Below are 22,606 nucleotides of genomic sequence, written 5' to 3'. Positions count from 1 at the left end.
ACAAAAGTCCTTGTGTTTCCGGCGGATGTGTTTATACAAAATAAAAGTTCAGCCTATTTCAGGAAGGAACAAGAAAATCCATCGGCTACATGCATTATAAACTATATGACCTAGTTTAAAATGATTATGTTTTCGCCTTGTGGGGAATTTTAGTTCATGTTTAAATTTAGTAAAAACAGTAAAAAAAAAAAAAAAGGCAAATGTCCAACAATTAATGCAATATCAATATAACAAATTAAATCACCAACACATTTTTACATTTAATTGAGATATACTATTTATTTTATTGGTATTATTTGTGCAATTGATAACCATAGAAAAAAAAAACTGACCATCAAAAGCAGGCCTGAGATGACCTGACAATGAATGTAGTTCTTTTCTGTTCTAAGATGGTCGTGATCAAGTAACCTTAAAACACAAAAATGGGGGACTATTATGAAGTGAATTGTGTACTTGTGTTATTCTATTCTTTTAATGATAAGAATTTCAAGAAAACATTCAGACTCGATCTTTCCCTGTTTTACAAACAATAAATTGTGCGAATACATCGTTTTTACACTGCTGACAAATAATCTTAGAATATACATATAATATTGACATGATGTGCCACTTGCAGGGGGTGGGCAAAATTACATCTGTAAAAGAAGACAAAAAACCAATGGCAATTTTAAACTGCTACAAGGCGTAAACCATTTGACGCAAGGCTTTTATATGTGAATTTTTAAAACAGCTTGAGACAGATACTGTAATTAACAAAAACGCCAAACTGAAGCAGGTTTGGGAAAATATAGGTATAGCAAAAGAGTCAGAGAAATCATGACAAAGACAACAATCATATACGGTCTTTGCATTGAGGATTTAGTATTAAAAGAGTATTTTGTCCTCCCCCCGTACATTCATAACTTGACATAATCTTTTTCCTTATTTGAACTTATACCATTGTAGAAAATGTACATTTCTTAGGTGGCTGTCTGTAAACAAAATAACTTAAATATCTCACACACAATACAAATACACATTTTCACAAAATACAAAAAAGACAATTATACAAATTGGTCACCAGAAAGACAATAAAACACACAAATTGTAGACTTTTTTTCCAACAGCAAACATCTCAATTAAAGTGTGCTTTCCATGTTTCGATGATGCGTTTTGGAAGTAAATCATTAGAACTGTTATTGAAATACTAACAATCCTCTGTAGATAAGGCTAGCATAGCCTGCGGTCTGGAAAGATTTTTCGCCTGTTGATTCATAGGGGATCTGCCGACTTCAGTCGTGTTTGTAACTGGTATTTCCTCCAGCCTACGGCCAGTCCTTTTGTGACGAGAACAAGCCCTCCTTATGCTCCTCACTGAGCTCATCCGTCCATCCATCCATCTATCCCTATCTCCCTCACTTTCCCTCGTCCTGTCTGTCCTGTCTCGCGCTCCCTCCCTCTGACACATACAGTGCGAGAGCGCTCGCACTCGGGGAGTCATGTTCTCATGACTGAACATGATTGACTCAGTGAATGAGGCATTAAAAACTCTAACACACTCGCTGTGGCCCGAGCAGTAGCTATAGATCACTGGGCAACAGCTTTGAAATACAATGAGGGGATTCAAAGTGCCTCTGGCCATGGCTATCTGCCATCTGGTCAGATCTTTGATACACAAAGTAGGTCGCTTGTTGAACTGCAAGGCGTGTTGTTTGCGACCAGCAGGTCTGCATGTTTTTTGACGGATCCAAATCAGAATAATGTCAACAAGTTGAAGTTGAAATGGCTGCTTTGCTAATAGCTGTATCAGTGGATTTCAGTAATTTTCAGAATAAAGGAGTGTTTGGATTCAGTGTATTGACTCGACAGCAGTTAAATAACGGTCTCTGTTAACACCAATACACAGCAAACAAACTTCTAGGTGTCGCATCTTAAAATAAAAAAAGCTCCTCCAAACAATGTAATACCATTCTATTTTGGGGCTCCAGTAATAGTTTTATTGCATCTCAAAACTGGAGAACGAAAACTCTATGATGGCAACAGCTCAAAGACGCAGGCCTGAAAAAAAATCAACTTGGTCTGCACAGAGATGGCTGTCAAACACTTGCCAATTCGAGACCATTCATGTGCTTCATGTTGGCAGATAACCAGCCATTATGTCGAGCGTTCTTCCTCTGGTCCCATAAAATCTCTTAACATGGTTAAGTGCGAGAACAATTCAGTGATACACCTGCCTTCGCAGCAGGCGTGTTTTCCCTCGTAGCCCAGTTCCATGCAGTCGGGTAAGAGAAAGCAGAAGAAGAAGTGTCAGACCACGCTTGTTTATCCGGCAGGCTCCCGCCAATAACAACCTGCAGAGTGTTAACACTGCTGTGTTAGAGATTTCTCTCTGCTATTAATCATGCCTCATCCACTCTCATGCTCAGGGATGGCCTCCAAAGCCGGCTGAGTGTCAGCAGCGTGGGTGAGTGTTTGAAGTGGGATGGAGATAGACACACTTGGGATCATGTCAGAAGGTGCCATTGGGCTATTTTCAGTGTGGCACGCTGGTCGACGACCTCCAGACTTCACCTGCAAATTTAAATAAAGATAGAAAATTACTCTCAGCCTTAACATGTTTTTATTTTCTGTTTTCTATGATGAACTAATGACCAAAGCGGAAATCATTACATTAGGGAAGTCACAGAGGCCTCAAAGTACTCCTGAATATTTCATGAGCAGTTGTTAACTTTACAAGAATTGCCTTCCAGGAAGTGCTCGTGAAAGTGAAGGCATTATCCTGAATTAGACAGATCCACAGGGACGAAAACACACACAAGTCAGTGTGGTTGATGGAAGAATTACCACCAATTAAAGTTGTTTTTTTAAATGGGTGCTCTTTGGGTTTTCTCATGTTCGTATAAAAACCACTAGAACCACTTTAATTTGGGTTATATACAGTCTGTTTATCCGGGGATATATCCGCTCTGAATAAATGATTGTAAAATGACTCCAAGCTGGTTTTCATTCATGAAGAGGCAGGAAACACAAACCATGTTAAAAATGGCAATAAGTGCTCATTGCGGTATAGAAGTTATCCATATCCATTGACCTTTTATGCAGCCTGAATAGTGTCATAATTTCTTTCCAATACATGCAGAAAAAGAGGAAAAAAGGAGCTTTTACAGGAGCAGGACGCGAAAAAATTAAGAGTCTATAGCTTTACTACAAGCTCTGTGAGAGGTGTTGTGCTAAATGCTAACATGCTGACATGCTCACACGCTGACATTGAGCATGTTTGTTTACCATATTCAACATCTAAGTTTAGGGTGTTATCATGCTAGCATTGTCTAATTAGCACTTAACATGACTGAATATAAAAATGGACAACGTGTCTCTATCTACTTTCTAAATTGAAGCCAAAATAGCCCTCGTGATGGGCGCTGCCATCTTGTGCTAATGACAAAACACGCATGTAACTTAAGGAAAAAAACAGCAAAACCCGCACTTCGCCGTGTTTAACAGCAGAACAGCTTCTTGTGTTGGTCTGAAGCAGACGTTCACAGATATGTAACGTTCAATGACTGTAGTGATTGTTTTAGTTACGTCTCCTCTCGTTGTTCCTCCCCTACTCTGCTAACCCGGAACAGATCCGCTGCAGGAGCCGGATTTGTCAACAGAGCTTCATTTTTTGGGTATGAAGGGGACGGAGCCTCTTGGTTTTAAAAGTAAAGCTAAAGTGCCTGAAAGCTGTATTTATTCTAATGGCCAGCAGGGGGCGACTGCACTGGTCGCAAAAAGGATTCTGCTTGCAACCAGATGAGAAAAGAACTCCACTACGGAGTTGATTTATCAGCTCATAGCCCTTTTCCTACTGAGTTTATGGTGACACTCGCTAGTGTCACGCCTTCTTCAATACAGCATGATGTTAAGTTTGTAAATTAAGGTCCCATTTAGAGTCAAATAAATTATAAAGCAGGGTACGTTTAAGGGCGGGGCTACTTTTGATTAAAAGGATGCTACCAAGGCGACCTGTCAACTAGGACATATATGTTGCAATGCATCATCACCTTTTGGTCAAATATGGTCACTTCTTTCTAAAAAGGTGACGTCACGAGGGCTACGTCCACTTCTGCAGAATATACTGTGTGTGTGTGTGTGTGTCTGTAGCTTCATATGGACTGTTAGAGAATAAAAAACCCTCACTGGTTTGGATGACTTCACTTACCAGCCACACCAAGAGAACAACACAAGCTGTGAAGGGGATGAGAGCCAGAAGCAGGGGAGTTCTCTTCCACCAGCTGTATTCGCGACCCTCCTCCTGACCGCCTGGAAGAAGGAAATATTATTGGAAATGTTCCTGACTACAGTTACACCTCAGAAATCTGATAGCGGCTTTATTTATTGAACTTGTATGGAAGATTCTGGCGGGATTTCAGCTGAGTTACAGGCGCGTATACGTTTTTTTACTCACTTTAATTCCCTCTGGAAATGTCAGGCAGTGTTATAACTGCATGAGGCTTTAATGCAGCTTTTGTGTAACTCCTTTAATTACTTGTATTGGTTGCGTGTTCAAGGTTACATATCTGATTCCTGACCCCAGCTGTGCGTCACTGACCCCAAATCAATATCTGCCCACTAACGGGCTTCTAAGCCGCATTAGCGTTTGATGCATCCATTAGAAATTAAAATGCAAATGACTGATGTACCTGGTGTTTGTTGTGGATTAAGGCACGGTGGCGGTTTGCACGAGAAGCCGGATGTTCCCTGAGAGGCGGCGTGCAAGACGTCTTTGATGTAGTCAAAGTAAAGACCGGAGATTAAGCTCCCTTCTTGGTAGTGACACTGGAAGACTTGCATCGCCGTTTCCTGGGGGATCAGACAACAACAAGCAATCCTGAATGAAGTTAATTATGCAATTTATGTGCAAAACAGGCCCTAAATATCCTAAATACTGCATGCTGTTTCCTAAAACTGAGCTGCAGTGCGTATATTTGCACGATCCACGCTTCAGATTTTCCCCTTTTACCTTCTCTGTAAAGCATTTAAGGCAGTAAAATCTATTTCGGCAGTATGAGAGCATTTAGTGTTGTAGTTGCTGATACTCACAAGTTCCTCGTGGTCAAAGGTGAAGCGTAAACTCTTCAGCATGGCTATGAAGACAATAATGTTTTCTTTGTTGGAGGAGATGGCGCCAAACATGTTGGCCAGCTTCCGAAGACTTTGCTCCAAAGGATAGATATTTAACACCACCCAGCACGTGCCAGCCTGGAAATGCAGGTGACATAAAGAAAGTCTCTTCAATATCAAATCTGGTTACCGCCGCTGGTTTCACACGATTTCAGCTTTCATACATACCACTTCTTTGGGGATGTAACTAACAGGAATCTCATAATCAGAGGGGATATTCTGCTTCTGCAAAGGAGATAATCAGATTTAAGCAACACGATGACAGTGACCCCTTAAAAAACATTACATGATATAAAAACTGTGATATGTATAAATAATCTCACCAATACCGACAGGCTGCTCACATCATCAGTTATCGGTGTCCCAAATTTTGCGGAGCAGAGATTCAAACTTGTGAACACACTCAAGAGGAGACAAGGTGCTTTCAAGATCTGACGGGAAAACACAAAACATATCAACAACATGCTGTGTATTTGCATCGCAGAGCATATAATATATTGTTTCATGCATTGAAAATGTTTCACTGTTATTTACGCTTGGAAGTGACTGTATATGAGCTGATTTAAATGAATGCAGTTATACATAAGCACTTAAAGGCTGACCAGTGAAACCACAGTGACACCCATTTCCCCGGCCCGTTTCCTGATGGGGTGGTTTTTAGATGCCCTCCCAGCTAAATAAAAACCTTCTATAAAGTTTTATATTAAAGCAGATACATCTGATTCATTTTCCAACCTTTTAAGCTTCTGATAATCTCTGTGTATCTAATGTACATGTATTTTGTGTCAAAAAGGAGGGAAAGCGTGAATAGCAAAATGCTGCTGTAGGTCTGTCTGCAAAAGTTCCAATTAGTGCACGAAGAACTCAATTCTTATACATTTATTATGAAAAAAAAACTTCATAACAGAGAAGCCAATTTATAAGACTTTTATTTTGAAAAATGACTGAAAAAAAAATTAAGTGAATATCTTAAGGGTTTGGACTGTAAGCTAGACAGAACATGCAAACTAAAGCCATCACACAGGACTCTGCGCAATGTACATGGCACTTTTATACTGACTTTTTTCTGACTATAACAGAATAATTAACCAAATAATCAGCTAAACAATCTGCAATAATTTTTTTTTGTTACTGTCATAATCCAGAATAAAACATATTTTGACCTCTGATGCTTCCTGCCCATTAGATCTCCTTAAATGAACTACTGCAGCCCCTTTACAGACAGTCACTAAGATCATCTTTGCAACAGCTGGAATGACTATATGCCACATTTACGAGATAATATTTTTAATTTAAAACAGACATCAATCGGCTCAATTGTGATGAATCAACAGACTTCAAAGTGGCCAGTGTGACAGGCAGGAATGTATTTGCCTCAAAGGAACTGTGTCATAAAATATTTTCTAGCAGCACAATAAAGAGGATGTGCAGTTAGACTTCTGGGAGAACACGTGGTGATGTTACTCGTTCAATATATTGACTGAGGAGCAATTACTGCAGACCTATTAACACTGTAACATACCTTAATGTTATATTAATACAACTCTTAAAGGAAGTCTCTCCATTATTAAACACTACAGGAATATTACTGCATTGTAGAATTAATTGGTAGTTATAGTTATAGATTAGTTAGTTATACATTTCACTTCATTAACATTCATCGTAAGAATAAAGCTAAGAAAGAATAAAAAATAAAGAATATACAAAAAGTGTTCTCTCTTTGAATGCAAATATTCTGTTATGAAACAAGCACAACACAAGCAAGTTAAGCCATGTGGTAAATCTGCATCTGTATATAGTCCAAACGTTTTAACATCACATAATTAAACCAACTATTTGAATTAAAAAAAGGAGAATAAAAGATTCTACTACTTACTTTCTTCCTCATATGGAGCAAGAATCCGTGGTTGCTCAAATCCAGTTCATGAAATTAGGGGGTTTCAGTTCAAAGACAGAGCTCATTGTGTGCATGTGTGTGATGTCCGAGCGTGTAGTGAAACTTGAGGATGGGCCGGCAGTCTGCTTTCACTCCAGACAGATTGGTGAAGTCGTTTTTGACGCGGTGGAGAGGCCGCCTACAGGCTGAGTCACTGTGTCACACACTGACGCTGTCTGAGACTTTTCCATAAACTCCCACGTATCAATTTGTTCGTCAGGAGAGAAAGTGGGTGCTTGTTCTCTTGAGGGAATATTTCGCTTAGAAATATGTCAAGGTTATTCCCCAAGCTGTTGTTGGGGATCTTTGATTTATTATATTATCATTTTTTTTTAAATTATAATAGTATATGTATGACATTTTTTAACCCATTCTTTTGCTCAAAATTTGGTATTTTATACATATTGTCATTAGTGTGGATGCAGAGAAAGTACAGTTGCATGATATCATTTAGATGTTAATAAGTTAAAACGTTTTAATCGATAAAAATTGATTGAAACATGGATTTTCTCAGAGAATGATGCACAGATACTACGACGGAGTATTAGGGCCACGTAAAAAAAAATAAGTCTGAGATAACGAGAATAAAGTTGTAATATTACGAGAATAAAGTTGTTACATTGCGAGAAAAAGTTGTTACATTACGAGAATAAAGTTGTAATATTACAAGAATAAAGCTGTTAGATTACGAGAAAAAAGTCGTAATATTATGAATTAAGTTGTTATATTACGAGGATAAAGTCATAATATTAAGAGAACAAAGTCGTTACATTATGAGAATAAATTCACAATATCACTAGCATAAAGTCGTAATATCACGAGAATAAAGTTGTTGCATCATGAGTACAAAGTCGTAATATTACAAGAATAAAGTCATTACATTACGAGAATAAAGTCACAATATTACAAGCATAAAGTCAGAATATTAAGAGAACAAAGTCGTTACATTATGAGAATAGTTTTTACCTTAGGAGAATAAAGTCGCAACATTAGCAGCATGTAGTCGTAATATTACGAGAACGAAGTTGTTGCATTATGAGAACAAAGTAGTAATATTACGAGAATAAAGTTGTTACATTCGAAGAATATAGTCGTTACATTACGAGAATAAAGTCGCAATATTATGAGAAAGTCATTACATTAGAAGAATATAGTCGGAATAAAGAGAATTAAGTCGTAATATTACGAGAATAAAGTCACAATATTATGAGAATAAAGTTGTTGCATTACAAGAATAAAGTGGTAATTTTATGGGAATAAAGTGGTAATTTTAGGCTATTGTAAGCCTATATATTATTATGAAAGGGAATATCAGAAGAGCAGCCAGCCGCCAGAGCTAAAATGAGGAAAGAGTAAAGTATTACTTCACAATGAGCATCTTGTGAAGTTATGCTTGTAAATGATTGCACAGGAGGCTGAATTGAAGATTTTTTTTGTAACGTGGCCCTAATACTCTGTTGTAAAATATCTGTTTTTATAAATGAAAAATGTTCCCTTCTCATCCAATGACTTTACATTTTTACTTTATGTATTAGCAGTGGATAATTGTATGTATTTGTGTAATGGATTTTTTTTTGTGATGTAAAAGGAGGATTTTTGTAAAGAAAATTGTACAATACTATTTTTTTTAACTGAATAATTATTTGTGAATGTTTATGTGTGGATGTGTTGATGGTAAACCACACCTGCCATCTAAGAGCTTAAGACCCTTTAATCAACATTATTAAGAAAGTTTGAATATTTTTCCCTGGAAATAAAGTGTAATAGGTACTTACAAAAGTGTATCATGCATTTTGTTTGGTTAGACGAAATGAGCAGCATAGCAAACGTTGCTAAGGTTAAAGTTATTTCTGTGGAGTTAAAACTGAAAACGTGATATGCACAGTCTGAGATGAGTCAGGTCGTCTAAAACAGGTCACATCTAAATTTAACCCAGGCATTTAAGGACCTCGCCAAAATAAAAACACATTAACTGCAGGCTGGAGTGCTCCCAGGAACACTTTCATATCAACAGGTGAGATGGATCAATATGACTAACAAAAAATGCAACTTAATTTTGTGGGTCCTCACTTACACTAATATTCTCACATTCAAGCACAAAAATGGGGGCCAAAAACACCGTGCCAGCAGCCCTCTACTGATGAATGGCTTGCATGTCTGCAGCTAACCACAAAGATGCGACTTTAACGGGTTATAAGTTACCTGAATATTTCACTTAATTTTGTGCATAACATTTATCACATAAAAGAAGCTCAGTGTTAACAGGGGGAAACCCATGTAAACCTGTTTTATAATGTCACTTGATATAGAAATGGATTACTTTGAGCAGGACGGAATAAACGAGGAACTCGTTGAGCATGCCATCCGTGAGAGCATTCAAGATGCCTACAAGCTGCCATGTACAACACAGATAAACAGGTTTGTGGGTTTATGCATATATCATAAATATTTATATATCAATATTAAAAATACAAAAGTAATTATTGATGGTATAGTTAACATTTTTCGATTATTTGACCTACTATTCTCCTTTTGTTCATTAGAAAAGAATCAAACAGTGAGGAGTTTATGAACATAATGGCAGCCATTGAGAATGGTAAGGTTCCAATTGTACTTTGTGTGTCATTGTTTTGGCATATAAATATCTATGTAGAGTAATTCCATACATACTTGTTACAGTGATATGAGGTAAAGGTGTTTTTGTTGTATTCATGTCTGTGTGAAATATCTATATTTACTCCATGAATATTGCAGATGTTTCTCTGTTTTACCTGTATGGGTCCTGGTTGTGTCTCCGCAGGTCATTTTTGTGTGCTGCACATACTGTCAGGTTGTCCATCAGCCTTCAGAGAGAGCGACAGCAGGGGATGGCAGGCTCTGCACGCAGCAAGTGCACAGCCACAGGTGGAAATCCTGCATTTGGTACTGGATGGTGAGAGTCACAGGCCGGGTGTAAAGTCTAAACAAAAGAGAAAAATGTAGCATCTGCAATTTAGAGAACCATTTACGTAGATACAAATTAGAAGAGGTGTATTTTTAACTTTGACATACTGTTTATGGTGTCTTTGTGGCAGTGTTGAGATCTACTGACGTGACCCTGGAGGAGACGACAGAGGATGGGGACACACCTCTCACTCTGGCAGCAGAAGCAGGCGCGGTGGAAAATGTCAAGCTGCTGCTGGAGCGCGGAGCTTCACCATACAACACCAACGGCAGGAACGAGACTCCTCTGGTGATCGGTAGCTACAAACAAGCTCAATAGAACCCAAACAGCCACAAACACTTCTCCCTCACTAACAGGGATATTTACCACGTGTACTGTTACATTGTTTGTTAATGGTTTAACAGGAAAATTGGCTATCTTTGGTTGGTGTATATTCTCTTCTTCTGTTGTTAACTTTTTGAACTTAAAATCAATTTCTACTTTTAGACTTTCTTCTTTTAAACATCTATATTTAGTTTGTGGTCAGAGCTAATTATCCAATGTTAGCATGCTAATACACGCCAAAAAATGAACATTGTAACCATTATACTGCATAAAATTAGCAAGTTATCATTAGCATGCTAACGTCATCACTTAGCTGATTGCACCGCTTTCCCTAAATGCTGCCTCATAGAGCTGCTAGCATAGCTATAGTCTTGTTAAAAAATTAGTAACGGCTGTTAGCATTAGCCTAAGAATGTTTTTAATTCTTTTACTAGCGTGAGTTTTGACACTTATTGTCTTCTATTTTCTATATGATGTAGCAGTGAGACAGAAATTATACGACATGGTGCTGTCTCTCATCTTGGGTGGGGCCTTCGTGGAGCAGGTGTGTCTCACTAAGTGGACGGCCACCCATGAAGCTGCGAAGGTAAACAGCGCAATTAACGCTGGCTTTTAGGCATGGAAGAATAAGACTAAGCATCCAGGAAAAATTTCACATTCCTCCTCCCTTCTCTGCTTCTTTGTGTTTTTGCTTCTTGTCCCTTGCATCAGGTTGGTTGTCCAGCTATCCTGAAGCTGCTGCTTCGACACGGAGCCAAAATAAATACCAGAGACGGTCAAGGGACGACTCCTCTGGGCATCGCAGCAAAATATGGCAACGCTGAAGCTTTGGAATTATTCATAATGCAAGGTACAACACAAAAATACTGTTAAATGCTTTACATCTGTTATTTTGATACCAAACAACATGTCTTCTCATTGTCAGACCTAATTGTAATTTTCCTTTGCACCACTAGGGGGGGATGTAAATGCCCAGGCCAGCAATGGAGGCACAGCCCTGTGTGATGCAGCTGGAAGTGGAAACATGGACTGCATCAAGCTGCTCCTGCAGCACAGAGCCAACCCGAACGTAGCCAGCTACTCCTGCCACCTGCCCATCCACAGAGCCGCATATGAGGGACACACACTGTAAAACGACTTCTATTTTCTGAAGCTGTGGGACTTGGCAACCCAATCATCCTTACGCCCCAGATATGGCAATATTCTCATGCGAACAGCCTGAGAAGTTTTCAAAGATAACCCAGTTCCACACGAAAAACTTACTACAGACAAATTAACATTCTTTTCCTCCAATTTTAAAGCCAAACTGTAGCCTGAAACATGTCTCTATGTGCAGCTCTGCAGTGATTTCACTCATTTCCACAAAGAGCCTTCTGTTTATCTGTTTTTCACTGTTGCTCAAACCACAATCTAATGAACATTTTTCTCAATGTCCTGTTTTCTTCTTTTAGCATTTGTTTTTCACTGTTTCTGTCCTCTTCCTGTTTGCCTCCCTTCTCTTTCTCTTTTTCTGTAGAGCCCTGAGTACCCTCATCCCCCTCACCACAAAGAAAGCCATCCGTCTCACAGGCCAGAACCCCGTCCACTCTGCGGCAGACGGGGGACAGGTTGAGTGTTTGAAACTGCTTCTTAAGAGAGGATACGAAGTCAATGCCTTGTTAGACGCACACATCTCTGGTAGGATCTGCTGGATGCTAAATCTTCTTGCACAACCATGAATGTCTAACCCAAGACAGCCTAAAGTCTCATCAATTTATGATAACAGTGTCCCTAACTTAAGAGTTATGTTATAGGACTGCTTCTTTTACTATCCTCATTTAAAACCAGCCGCCCTGATTGTACGCAAATCTTGCTGCAGAAAACTACGGAGACCTCAGGAAGTCTGCTTTGTACTTTGCTGTTTCAAATGGTGATATTGCCTGTGCTGAGATCTTGCTAGCGTACAGAGCGAGAACTGACCTGGACCCATTGCGGTGCATCCTGGTCGCCGTACGTGCTGAGAGGTGTGGGACAAACATACATACGTTTGCATATGTTGGCAAGGTTGCGTACCAGTAGCCTCTGACGGACGTCTCTGCTGGGTCATTTACAGGCATGACCTGGTGCGGCTGCTGCTGTCCTATGGAGCAGAGGTGAATTGTTACTTCAGTGTGGTCAGCAACACGCAGTTTCCTACAGCCCTGCAGTACTGCCTGGGGGACCATGTGATGCTGCGACTGCTGCTCAACAATGGATATCACGCTTACAAGTACATCTATAATCTCCAAAATGAAAAGAGTTCCAACATTTCTGAATTCAGTAAAGCGGAAGTTAAATTATTTTGGGCTCACTTTTTCAAGTTGCATTCCATATTTTGGTAGGAGAGTAAAGGAGGTCATGTTGAAAATTGTGAGACATTTTCATCCCTGTAACACTGTAGGTGTTTCCTTTGTGGCCACGATAACTGTGAAGAACTGGACAGTTCATGGACTGAGCTCATCAACCAGTTCCAACAGATTTACAGTCAACCCAGTGCCATCTCAGTAAGAGTTACTTCAGTCTGTCATACATAAATATATACTGCTGAAGACTTGGGAGTTATCTGTTGGGGCTGATAACCCCACAGGTACTGTAGAGTATATATCACAATAATTTTTCTCTCTTTCAGTTCTGCGAGTACGTCTCGGTGGCATGGCTGACACATCTGGTTGGCGGTGTTGTAAGGATGCTCCTGGACTACGTCAGCCATGTCAACATCTGTGACAACCTCAAACGCATCCTGGAGAGGAGCCTTGAGTGGGAAGAGATTTCTGACATACTAAGTAAACATTTTTTTAATGCATTTTTTTAATCTTAATGTTGTTTTTTTGGAAGTAAATAGATTCTATATGTTTGCTTCTGCGTCCACAGGTAATCCCAGGTCTCTGCAGCACTTGTGTCGCCTGCGTATCAGAGGTTTCATAAGCCTCAGGATGCTAAATAGCCCTAAAGCCATGGCTAAGGCCCCTTATCCTCCGGGACTGAAGAACTACCTGACGTACAGAGACTACGACCTGTATGGCGACCTCGCCTCGATGTGAAACACGTTATTCATACCTGTGATTGAGACACTAAAGAAATTACACTAGTCACTGTTAAAAATATGCCAACTGAGAACATATTTTTTCTCACAGTATTTTTGTATTTCAGTTTTATATATATCACAAGCTTGAGTGCGTAGCAGTGTGAGAAACGATTTCTATTATGTATGCATCTCCTTGTTCAGATAGATATTGGTACTGTCAGCTTACAATAACAAACAACTTTTGTTCTAGACTGCATTGTAAACTTTAAAAGATGAACAGCTGAATGCATACAGAGCAAATAAAATGATGTCTCACAAACCCTAACTCATCAGTACACCCACACAGGTGTTTCCACTTCTTGCTAATTAGAGACTCTGATCAGGGAGAAGTTGGGCAGGGACTTGTACGAGGTCACCAAACTACATCAACCAATCAAAACGTTCTAAGTTTAAGTCGTCCTGCCCTAACAGGTGCGACAGTGTGTGAGAAAAATGTAAATCAAGCACAGTGTGTACAGGCCCACGCTGTCCTCTGCAGAGGTCTAATCAGGCAGGTTAAGTGGAAACACCTGTGTGGGAGTACAGTGTTATTCTCACTTTTTGTTGGCTTTCAGCAAACACATTTCAAATAGTGAGTGTGAAGTTTGACAATTAAAAACGTTATACTTTTTTTTCCCCAATATAACATGTGTTTGTCACAATGTTAAGTTATTTTGTAATATACAATGAAGCTGTTTAAAAGCACTGATAAATTCACGACTTGTTGAGGTTTTATTTCTTTATCATGCAACGCAGGAAATTCTGCTTTCAATCAGCAGTAAAAATAGACAAAAATAGAAACAAAAGAAAAGTCACTATTGAGTCAAGGCACTTTACAACACAAATTCAGACACAACAGCTCTTCATTCCATCTCAAAATGATTAAATGGCACAACTAATTCGTATTACTGTCTGTACTTTAAGGCAAATGCAAATGGAGGCATGATAAAGGTGCTACATGTGTATTGGAGTGTACCAAAGTAGTGGAGTGACTGACAGATGATTGCCATGAGAGCCATGCTGCTAGCACGATAAACAACAAGCGGCAACCTCAAGGGCAAAAAAATTAAGCAACCTGCCAAAAACTGCAGTTCCTCAAGTGGCCACTTGAAGCTAGCCCCAAAAGCAAGTACATGCTATCGATATTAATTTGCCCACCTTTACATAAAAGACACAAATATCTAAAGCCTGGTCCAAAACGGTCTTTACAGCTCATATTCCCCATTCATGACAACTGTATGTGGGAGATTTCTTTATAACTCACTTGTTTAAGTTATATGAAGGCTTTACATGGTAAGTTATATTTTCCAATTTTCCAAGCAAATATATGACTTATGGCTTGCTGTGTGGTTAATCATTTTAACTGAATGAATTACACTAATACGCTTTTCATGAAGAGAATTCTAGTATCAATATTTTTGCAATAATAATCAGGTATTGAACTCTGTGCTCACCATAGTGGTCTGGTTTGCCCTGATTTGATTTATTTTTGGAAGGCCGAGCTTGGGAGTAAGGATTGTTGGGTTTTCAGTAGACAAGACAGTGTGACTTTAGGTGCTTTTCGACAGCAGGAACTTTCCCCAGGAACTAGGAATCTTTTGAGGAACTATGCACGTTTCGACAGCAGGAACCAGTGTCTAAATTTAGTTCAGAGTATTTGACTTATCCCCTGAAAAGTCCCTGCTCAGGGGATAGTACTTTCCAAAGGTCCAGGAACTTTCAGGGCAGGGCCTGCAGTGATGATTTTTTTCTGATTGGTCGAGTGCTCGGCATTTTATTTCACACACTAGGCTGCACAATAATGGAAAAAGAACTGTGGAAACGCATAGAGTTCCTGAACAAGTTCCTAGTTCCTGGGGAAGTTCCTGCTGTCAAAAAGCTCCTGGAAGTTCCTGGAACTAAAATTTCCTGGAACTTTTGGTCAAAAAGCACCTATAGTGATCAAAAGGCCGGTTCTTTTAAGTAATCGAGTTCCCGTGTTCACCCACGGCTTTCCAACCGGTGGTGTTTGCCAGCCCCTTCCTCCTCTCCAGCTCCACCTCGCGTCTAAATATGGTCACTTTGTCCCAAAAAACAAGATGGCGACAGCCGCAATGCAGAACTCTGACTTCAAAATGACAGTGTTATGGGTGTAATCAAGGAGGCTACGCTGAATACAATCCATGCTAAAACCCCAATAAGCTGGATTCTTGTACAAAATGCCCACATCTTCAAAATCTGTTATCAGACAGCCACAGTTAAAGCGACAGGGACATATAGTGCCCATATCCTTGTCCTGCAGTCACACCTATAATCTGTTGCAAAAACGCTCAAAACACATCCATAAACCTATCATCTCCAAGCTATCTTCTTTTTCACTGCTTTAACTGACCAGAACAACATGCCGACACATCTTAGCTGATGAACATGCGGTGATGAGGCCTGTGCTGTTTTTTGGGTGATACATTATCTCTGTTTATCTTTCTGGTTCATCTCTGTTGGGTCCAGTTGGTCTTTTTTGGCCATGAACAAAGCCACTCAGGCCCTGATGACAGACTGCTACGCTGACAGGCCCCAGTCTCTGAGCTCACATGCTTTTTGTGGCTGTGTCTCTCAGAGCACTACCTCCCAAAAAAGACACTGCATCATGGGGCCCACACTTTGGTACTCTCCCCTCTGATCCCTCTCTTAAGGCCTAAACAGCAGCTGAGGAGATTACAGAGGAGAGGACACCGACACACATGCACATCGGCTCCCTCGCAGCAACACCACTGGGAGGATAGATCTGGTTCAGACTGGAGTTCTATCTTGAATCTTCTTCTTGATCAGAAGCCCCTGTTTGACTGGACCCACTACATCCAACCATCTAAAACCCAACAAGTATCACGTCAACTGGACTCTGAATTTGGGCACGCTCTTTTGTCCGTGGATCTCCAGCAACCTTACAGTGGACTTCATCTTCTGTCGGAACCTCTATCTCCGCACGGCTTCTTCATTTGACTAAATCTATGCAACTCAACAAGTGGTCTTTCTGTGGTAGTTTGAGCTCATACTGACTGCTGTGTCCCAAACACGCTTTGGCCATGAGCTGTTTCGGGTACCGCCGAGAGCTGAGTAAGTACGAAGATGTCGACGAGGACGAGCTTTTGGCGTCCCTCAGCCCAGAAGAGCTGGCTGAGTTGGAGAAGGAGCTGGCGGACATTGATCCTGACGGCAATGTGCCAATAGGACTCAGACAGAGGGACCAGACGGACAAGACCCCGACGGGCACCTTCAGCAGAGAGGCCCTCACAAAGTATTGGGAAAATGAGACCCGGAGACTGCTGGAGGACGAAATAGGAGGAGGAAGCCCGAAAATGGTCAGTGGTGATGTTTAATTTGATTTGCTTGGCATTTGGGTATTGTGCCAGAGGCAAAGCAAGCTTGTTTGAAGTACCAGATGGAACTCCAGATTCCCTGATAAGCTAAAAGTAACAAGTCATTTGAAGTAGTAATTGGAAAGAAGATCGTAACAAACTGCTCTTTTCAACAGATTTTGTAAATGTCAAAAGCTTTTAAATAAAACCCCTGAATACAGCATTGAATGTCAACACTGACTTATGTATAAAAATACAGGATGAAGAACAAGAGGAAGAATGTGTGACAGAAGAAAGCAGCGGAGAGGAGGATGACAAAGATGTTGCAAATGAGAAAGAACAGAAGGAGAAGGAAGAAGAGAAGGATGATGATGATGAAGAAGAAGAAGAAGAAGAAGAAGTGGAGGAGAGTGAGGAAGAGGAGGAAGCTGTAACAGAGGAGGAAGAAGATGAGGAGGAGGAAGAGGAGGAAGAGGAGGAACAAGATAATAAATTAAAACCCGAACCCTTCAGGGATTCTGGGGCGCTGACGCCACGGGCCATCACCCCAATGTTACTGAAGCCGCAGAGAGTGGAGCCCATGAGACTAACTCCTCCCCCTCCACCTGTCGACCCAAACATGACCGGAAACCCAATCGTTGTTGATGAAGCTCTCCAACAAGCTCTAAGCGATGACCCTGAACTCACAGAGGTTAACCTCAACAACCTTGACGATATCTCACAGGTAGGAATACATAGAAAGTTTAAGACCAGTAATAGCTGTAAGTTTTTGGTATTCCGCTACCTTACGCGCTGACAACCAAACTTCTATCGATTTACTACCTCCTTGATCCAAGACTTTCATCAAAGTTTCCCTGATTTCGTCACAGTGGTAGATCGAGTTTTGTCACTGGTATACAGCCATTAGCGCCGTTCTCCTGACTGTTGAGTAACTTTGATGCATGCCAGCTTATTTTTAGAACGTGGCATCTTGGCATGGTTATATAATGGACCACATAGTTACACATTGAGTACAAACACGATCTATGATTGGAAAATAAACAAAACATGGGTTCTACAATTACAAGCTTGGACAAGGTATTACTCTTTCTTGGTTCTTCGAAGGAAGTTTGGGTGTCAGTTGGTTTACTGAATGGCAAGTAGGACCTAAGAAGAAATTGATATTTTAAACAAGGACTCTCACCCCTGAATCCACTTGGTCACCATTGGCCTTACTAAATTCAAGTGTGGTGATGGTGGTGGGGGTAGAGTTTTGACGTAACAGTTTGGTCAATGTTTTGTTTGAATCAAACGACTTTCTACTCGCCTTCATTTCCGAGAAGTTCTGGAAAATATTGACATCCTAATTTTCTTCTTAGGAAACCCTAATTCGATTTGCTGAAGCACTGCGATCCAACACGCACGTAAAGGTCTTTAGCCTCGCAAACACCAAAGCAGACGACCCCGTTGCTCTGGCCATTGCTAAGATGTTGAGGGAGAACATGTCCATCATCAGTCTGAATATAGAGTCAAACTACGTGACTGGAAAGGGCGTGATGGCGCTGGTTCAAGCACTTCCAGGAAACAACACCCTGACCGAGCTTCGTTTCCACAACCAGAGACACATGTGTGGAGGACAGGTTGGTGCAAACATCTTGTTAGCAGTTCTTTTTTGCTATCCGCATATGCAAGTTATACTCAGGTGTTAAAAAAACAAACAACTTTGCCCTACAGGTAGAGATGGAGATGGTGAAGATTCTGAGGGAAAACCACACCTTGATCAAACTGGGCTACCAGTTCAACCTCCCTGGTCCCAGGATGAGCATGACAGGGATCCTCACCAGGAACCAGGACCGCCAGAGACAGAAACGGCTGCAGGAGCAGAGACAGCAGCAGCAGCAGGGCCAACAGGGGGCACCCGAGGGAGCCGTTAACCCCAGAACGACTGCACTGGTACATAACTCTGCTCCACTGTGAAATGTCAAATATAATACCACTATTTTTGGAGTGGTGTGGGTGGACAGTGTATTCAGTGTATTTTTTTCCATCACTGTTTTCTAAGCAAACATTTCTGTGACAAACAGTGAAAGCTTGTCATTTTACAAGCTATATGCTAATGTCTTACAACTTAGCCAAAGGTTGGACTATTATAGGAATACTTCTAATACAAGCTACCTGTATCAATGGACAGTTAAGAGCCAAATGGTGGTCAATGGTGGTTTGCCAACATGACTAACCTTAAACTTAAATTTCATATTCTTTTCCAACTTATTTCAACTAACATTTTATCTGCTTTCATCCTGTTTCGCTCTCGTACCCTTTCACTGCTGGTTCAACTACTGACATTTTAACTGTTTCAGTTCTAAACGTCAACAGATAACGGACTTGCTAGCTTATCAAATGTACTTTAAATGCTGTCAGTGTTTACATGACATACAACCATTTTAACTGCTTTCATTGCTTCACTTCTATTAATAATTCAACTGCTTTAACCTCTGACACTTTAACTGACATTTCAACTGCTTTCATTCACCATATTCATACACCGATTCTTCATTGATCAGCAACTAAAATAACAGTGGATATTCAAAATCCAGCGGGACTTCAGGCCATATTTCAAGGCAATCGAACATATTTGATAATTTAATAGCTACTGATAGCTAAGTCATAACAGCTGAAATTCCAGCATGCATTGCTGTAAGCAAACTAATGGTATCTTTAGCTAGCTAACGGTTAGCTACCAATTTAAGCCTTTCCGATCGTATCGTATCACAAAATTAAATGGTAATGTTAGCTAGGAATTGGTTTAATGCCAACGTTAGCCGTTGTTTTAAAGTAGCTTTTAGGTTATTTACAATGTAGTCGTAAATATCTACTTTGCTCTCTCTATCGCTAGAAAGGAACTCCTCGTTCATCACCTTACAACTCACCCAGAGTCTCTCCATGGTCCTCACCCAAACTACCCCGGATTGAGCTGCCCAAAAAACAGACTCCTCCTGCTCCACCCCCTCCCCCACCTCCACCACCTCCTCCTCCCCCACCTCCTCCACCTCCACCTCCCCCCCCACGGGAGAAGAAGAAGCCCACAAGGATGATAGCGGAGGTCATCAAGGCACACGAGGCAGGCGGCCAGAAGGTTAAAAAGACAAAAGGTAAGAAGAGCAAGAAGGGGAAGGAGAAGGAGTCGGGGAAAGACGAGACGAGTAGCATCCTGAAGGAGCTGAAGAACGCGCTGAGGCCCGTGTCGGGAGAGAGGAGAGGGGAGGAGGGCAGCAGGCCGTCCACGCCAATGAGGTCAGCCCACGACCAGCTGATGGAGTCAATCCGTACAAGCAGCGTCGGCAACCTGAGACGGGTGAGTACAATTATTTCTTTACAACAATTTGGACAAATACAATTTTTTTTTACTCTGATGTTAAGAATATTCTCTTAACTTTGTTCACTTCTAACTTTGCCATCAGCGTTATCAGTCGTATGGTCCCCCAAATCGTGATATTGAAGCTGAAAAAGTAAAAACATTCCTCCCCCACACGCAGTCAACAAAGTACTTATTGCAAAATTGCAGAGTGCCTATAGAGGCAAACTGAACAAGTAGGAAGCTTAATTTAGAAGAGGATGACACAGAGTTAGCAGTGTCTGAGTCATCTCTGTTGCTGACATAGTATGTGCTCTGTCTCTACAAAGGGGTAGGCTGGCAAAAGGCGGCTTATCACCAGCCAGCAATGTGGTATGATCACAATGCTTCTACAGCCACAGACACAGATACAGAATAAGCAAAATATAGCCAATAATAATTTCAGCAAAGCCAGTATTCTTAGCCTAAAGAGGAAGATACGCTGACATAAAGAAAACAGAAGAATGGATAACAAGGACAATAGGACAAACAAATAAAAGAGCATACAGACATATTTCATGATGAAGTGTTTAGTGTATTTTATCTTTGGAATAGCGAAGTATTACATCGGCTGAAGTGTTAGCACAGCTTGTTACACTGTTAGAGTGGAAAATCAGCTCTGCCCTCAGATGGCGGGGTCTCCTAGCTGTGAAATTCCTGCCACTTAGCGCGCGTATTTATAGAAGCTCTTCAGGGGAGCTCTGATAAAGACAGACATAACACGTTACCAAAGCAAGCACCAACAACACACATTCAACAAAACAGCCCACTAACACTTCATCTGTTGACGCAAGGGAGGACATTATGTCCAAAACTTGATGCAAGATTGTCACGAAGTTCTGATAAGTAGCCCATTTAAATTGTTGTATTGAAGAACACACTGCACCCATGACTCCTGGAGTGTATCTGCAAAGTATTAGTCAAAAATCATGTTTAAAGAGCCAACAATTACAAAGATGTACAAGGTACAGGTAGCTACGATTAGCTTATTGTAGTATACAGAACAGAAACAGGGGAAAACAGCAAACCTGTTTCTATACATAGGAAATGAAATCCAGTTTAATAATGAACATGTTATATCTATTAAAAGTGATACCCTTTTAATTTACACTGGCTCAAATTAAACAAAGATTTAACATATTAGCTAGCTAAAAACAAACTGCTTGCTAGCTATAGCTTCATACAGTATTGCATATTAGACATGAGAGAAACAGTTACCTTTAATCTAATTCTTCTCAATAAAGCAGCCTTCCTAAAATTTAAAATAATTTATTTAACTTGCTTGTAACTTACTTGCTTAACCGCTGAGCTAAACCAGTGCTTCGCAAACCTGTTTCCAATTATAGGAAACAAAATCAACCAATTAGCTTCTCTGAAGTTTACGTTGTATCTAGAAAAACCCGACTGATTTACACTTGTCCAGGTGAAATTAACAAGATTAAACATTAGCTAGCTGTTTCCAATCTAAAAAATGGTTGGAAAGCTAACTGGCTGCTAGCGAAAGCTTCATGTATACAAACAGAAATCACTTCAACAAATTCTTCTAAATAAAGAATATTTCCTAAATGTAAAAGAATGTACTTAACTTTCTTGTAACCTTCTATGGTGTAAGATGCCAACAGCTGTAAAAAAAAAGAAAGTGGTGTAAGCTGCCAACAACTGTAAAATGAGCCAGAACAATTTTGATTGACTTTTGATGAAAGGAAGTCATTTCATGGGAAATGTGTTTGAAAACTACATTCTTGTACCCATGGCTCTGAAGTCATAATTGCTCACTCTTTGATGTGACACACTCATGACCACTGGCTCATGCGCATTCCTCTCATTCCAAGCTCTGCCATCACCATCATCATATTTCTAAGAATGAATGCCTTATACATATTGTTTGGCCTTAAAAACTGACATACCATGTCATTTTCCAGGTGGAAATCCCACATCACCTACGGTGAAACAAGCAGGAATAAAAGAGGTCTATTCATCGCGATGGAAAGTGAGAGAAGTCTGCATAATGATGACGATGGAGTAACCGACAATGATGAAAGACCCTGGAGAAAACATGTTGGCATTGCTCAGAAGGACAAAACTGAATTCTTACTCATTTAAAAATATACTGGAAATTTGCACTGCAATAATAGATTTACATTTTTTGATTTTTTAAAAGTATTTGATCATAATTAAAAATGGTGTTTGTATGTTTCATTTTAAAATGAGCTGACTGAATTGCTTACCGATACATTTTCTAATTCACTGTTATCTTGTAAAATTGTAAATATGATCTGTTTTTGGTTGAATTATGTATTGATTTCTAAATATAGCCATTTGGTGTTTACAATACTACTTGTCTAAGTATGTAGACTGTTCTCTTTGTCTTCGGTTACTGGATGAGTTCCATTTAAAAGAAAAGAGTCAGCTGTTATGTAGCAGGATAGGAAGCAAACAAAGCCACTGTTTTTTATCAGTGAGT

The 22,606-nt window shown here is 40.2% G+C and overlaps 3 protein-coding genes across 3 annotated transcripts; 2 read left to right on the top strand and 1 right to left on the bottom strand.

The window, feature by feature from the left end:
* Positions 1-220: 220 nt before the first annotated feature.
* Positions 221-5,774, bottom strand: LOC138599833 (uncharacterized). The gene is made up of 7 exons (XM_069671588.1): positions 5,751-5,774; positions 5,472-5,579; positions 5,317-5,373; positions 5,068-5,226; positions 4,668-4,827; positions 4,187-4,287; positions 221-2,550 (listed from the first exon to the last, which is right to left on the bottom strand). The coding sequence occupies exons 1-7, from the start codon at positions 5,772-5,774 to the stop codon at positions 2,386-2,388; spliced, it is 774 nt and encodes a 257-aa protein (XP_069527689.1). The 3' UTR covers positions 221-2,385.
* Positions 5,775-9,395: 3,621 nt separating this feature from the next.
* On the top strand, positions 9,396-13,411 carry asb15b (ankyrin repeat and SOCS box containing 15b). The gene is made up of 13 exons (XM_069671587.1): positions 9,396-9,502; positions 9,628-9,680; positions 9,885-10,016; positions 10,159-10,323; positions 10,832-10,938; positions 11,064-11,202; positions 11,309-11,480; positions 11,869-12,029; positions 12,211-12,355; positions 12,445-12,600; positions 12,772-12,874; positions 13,000-13,153; positions 13,242-13,411. Exons 1-13 carry the CDS (start codon positions 9,396-9,398, stop codon positions 13,409-13,411), a joined length of 1,764 nt encoding a protein of 587 aa, XP_069527688.1.
* Positions 13,412-16,146: 2,735 nt separating this feature from the next.
* Positions 16,147-22,370, top strand: lmod2b (leiomodin 2 (cardiac) b). The gene is made up of 6 exons (XM_069671142.1): positions 16,147-16,772; positions 17,029-17,493; positions 18,128-18,388; positions 18,483-18,701; positions 19,645-20,103; positions 22,065-22,370. Exons 1-6 carry the CDS (start codon positions 16,497-16,499, stop codon positions 22,089-22,091), a joined length of 1,707 nt encoding a protein of 568 aa, XP_069527243.1. The 5' UTR covers positions 16,147-16,496; the 3' UTR covers positions 22,092-22,370.
* The last annotated feature ends 236 nt before the right edge of the window (positions 22,371-22,606 follow it).

This window comes from Semicossyphus pulcher, unplaced genomic scaffold, assembly GCF_022749685.1.
Source record: "Semicossyphus pulcher isolate SPU_LCO1_2020_fin unplaced genomic scaffold, fSemPul1.0.p SCAF_20, whole genome shotgun sequence".
Taxonomy (NCBI): domain Eukaryota; kingdom Metazoa; phylum Chordata; class Actinopteri; order Labriformes; family Labridae; genus Semicossyphus; species Semicossyphus pulcher.
Note: the sequence above shows the minus strand (reverse complement) of the source record. Positions and strands in the feature narration are given on the sequence as shown.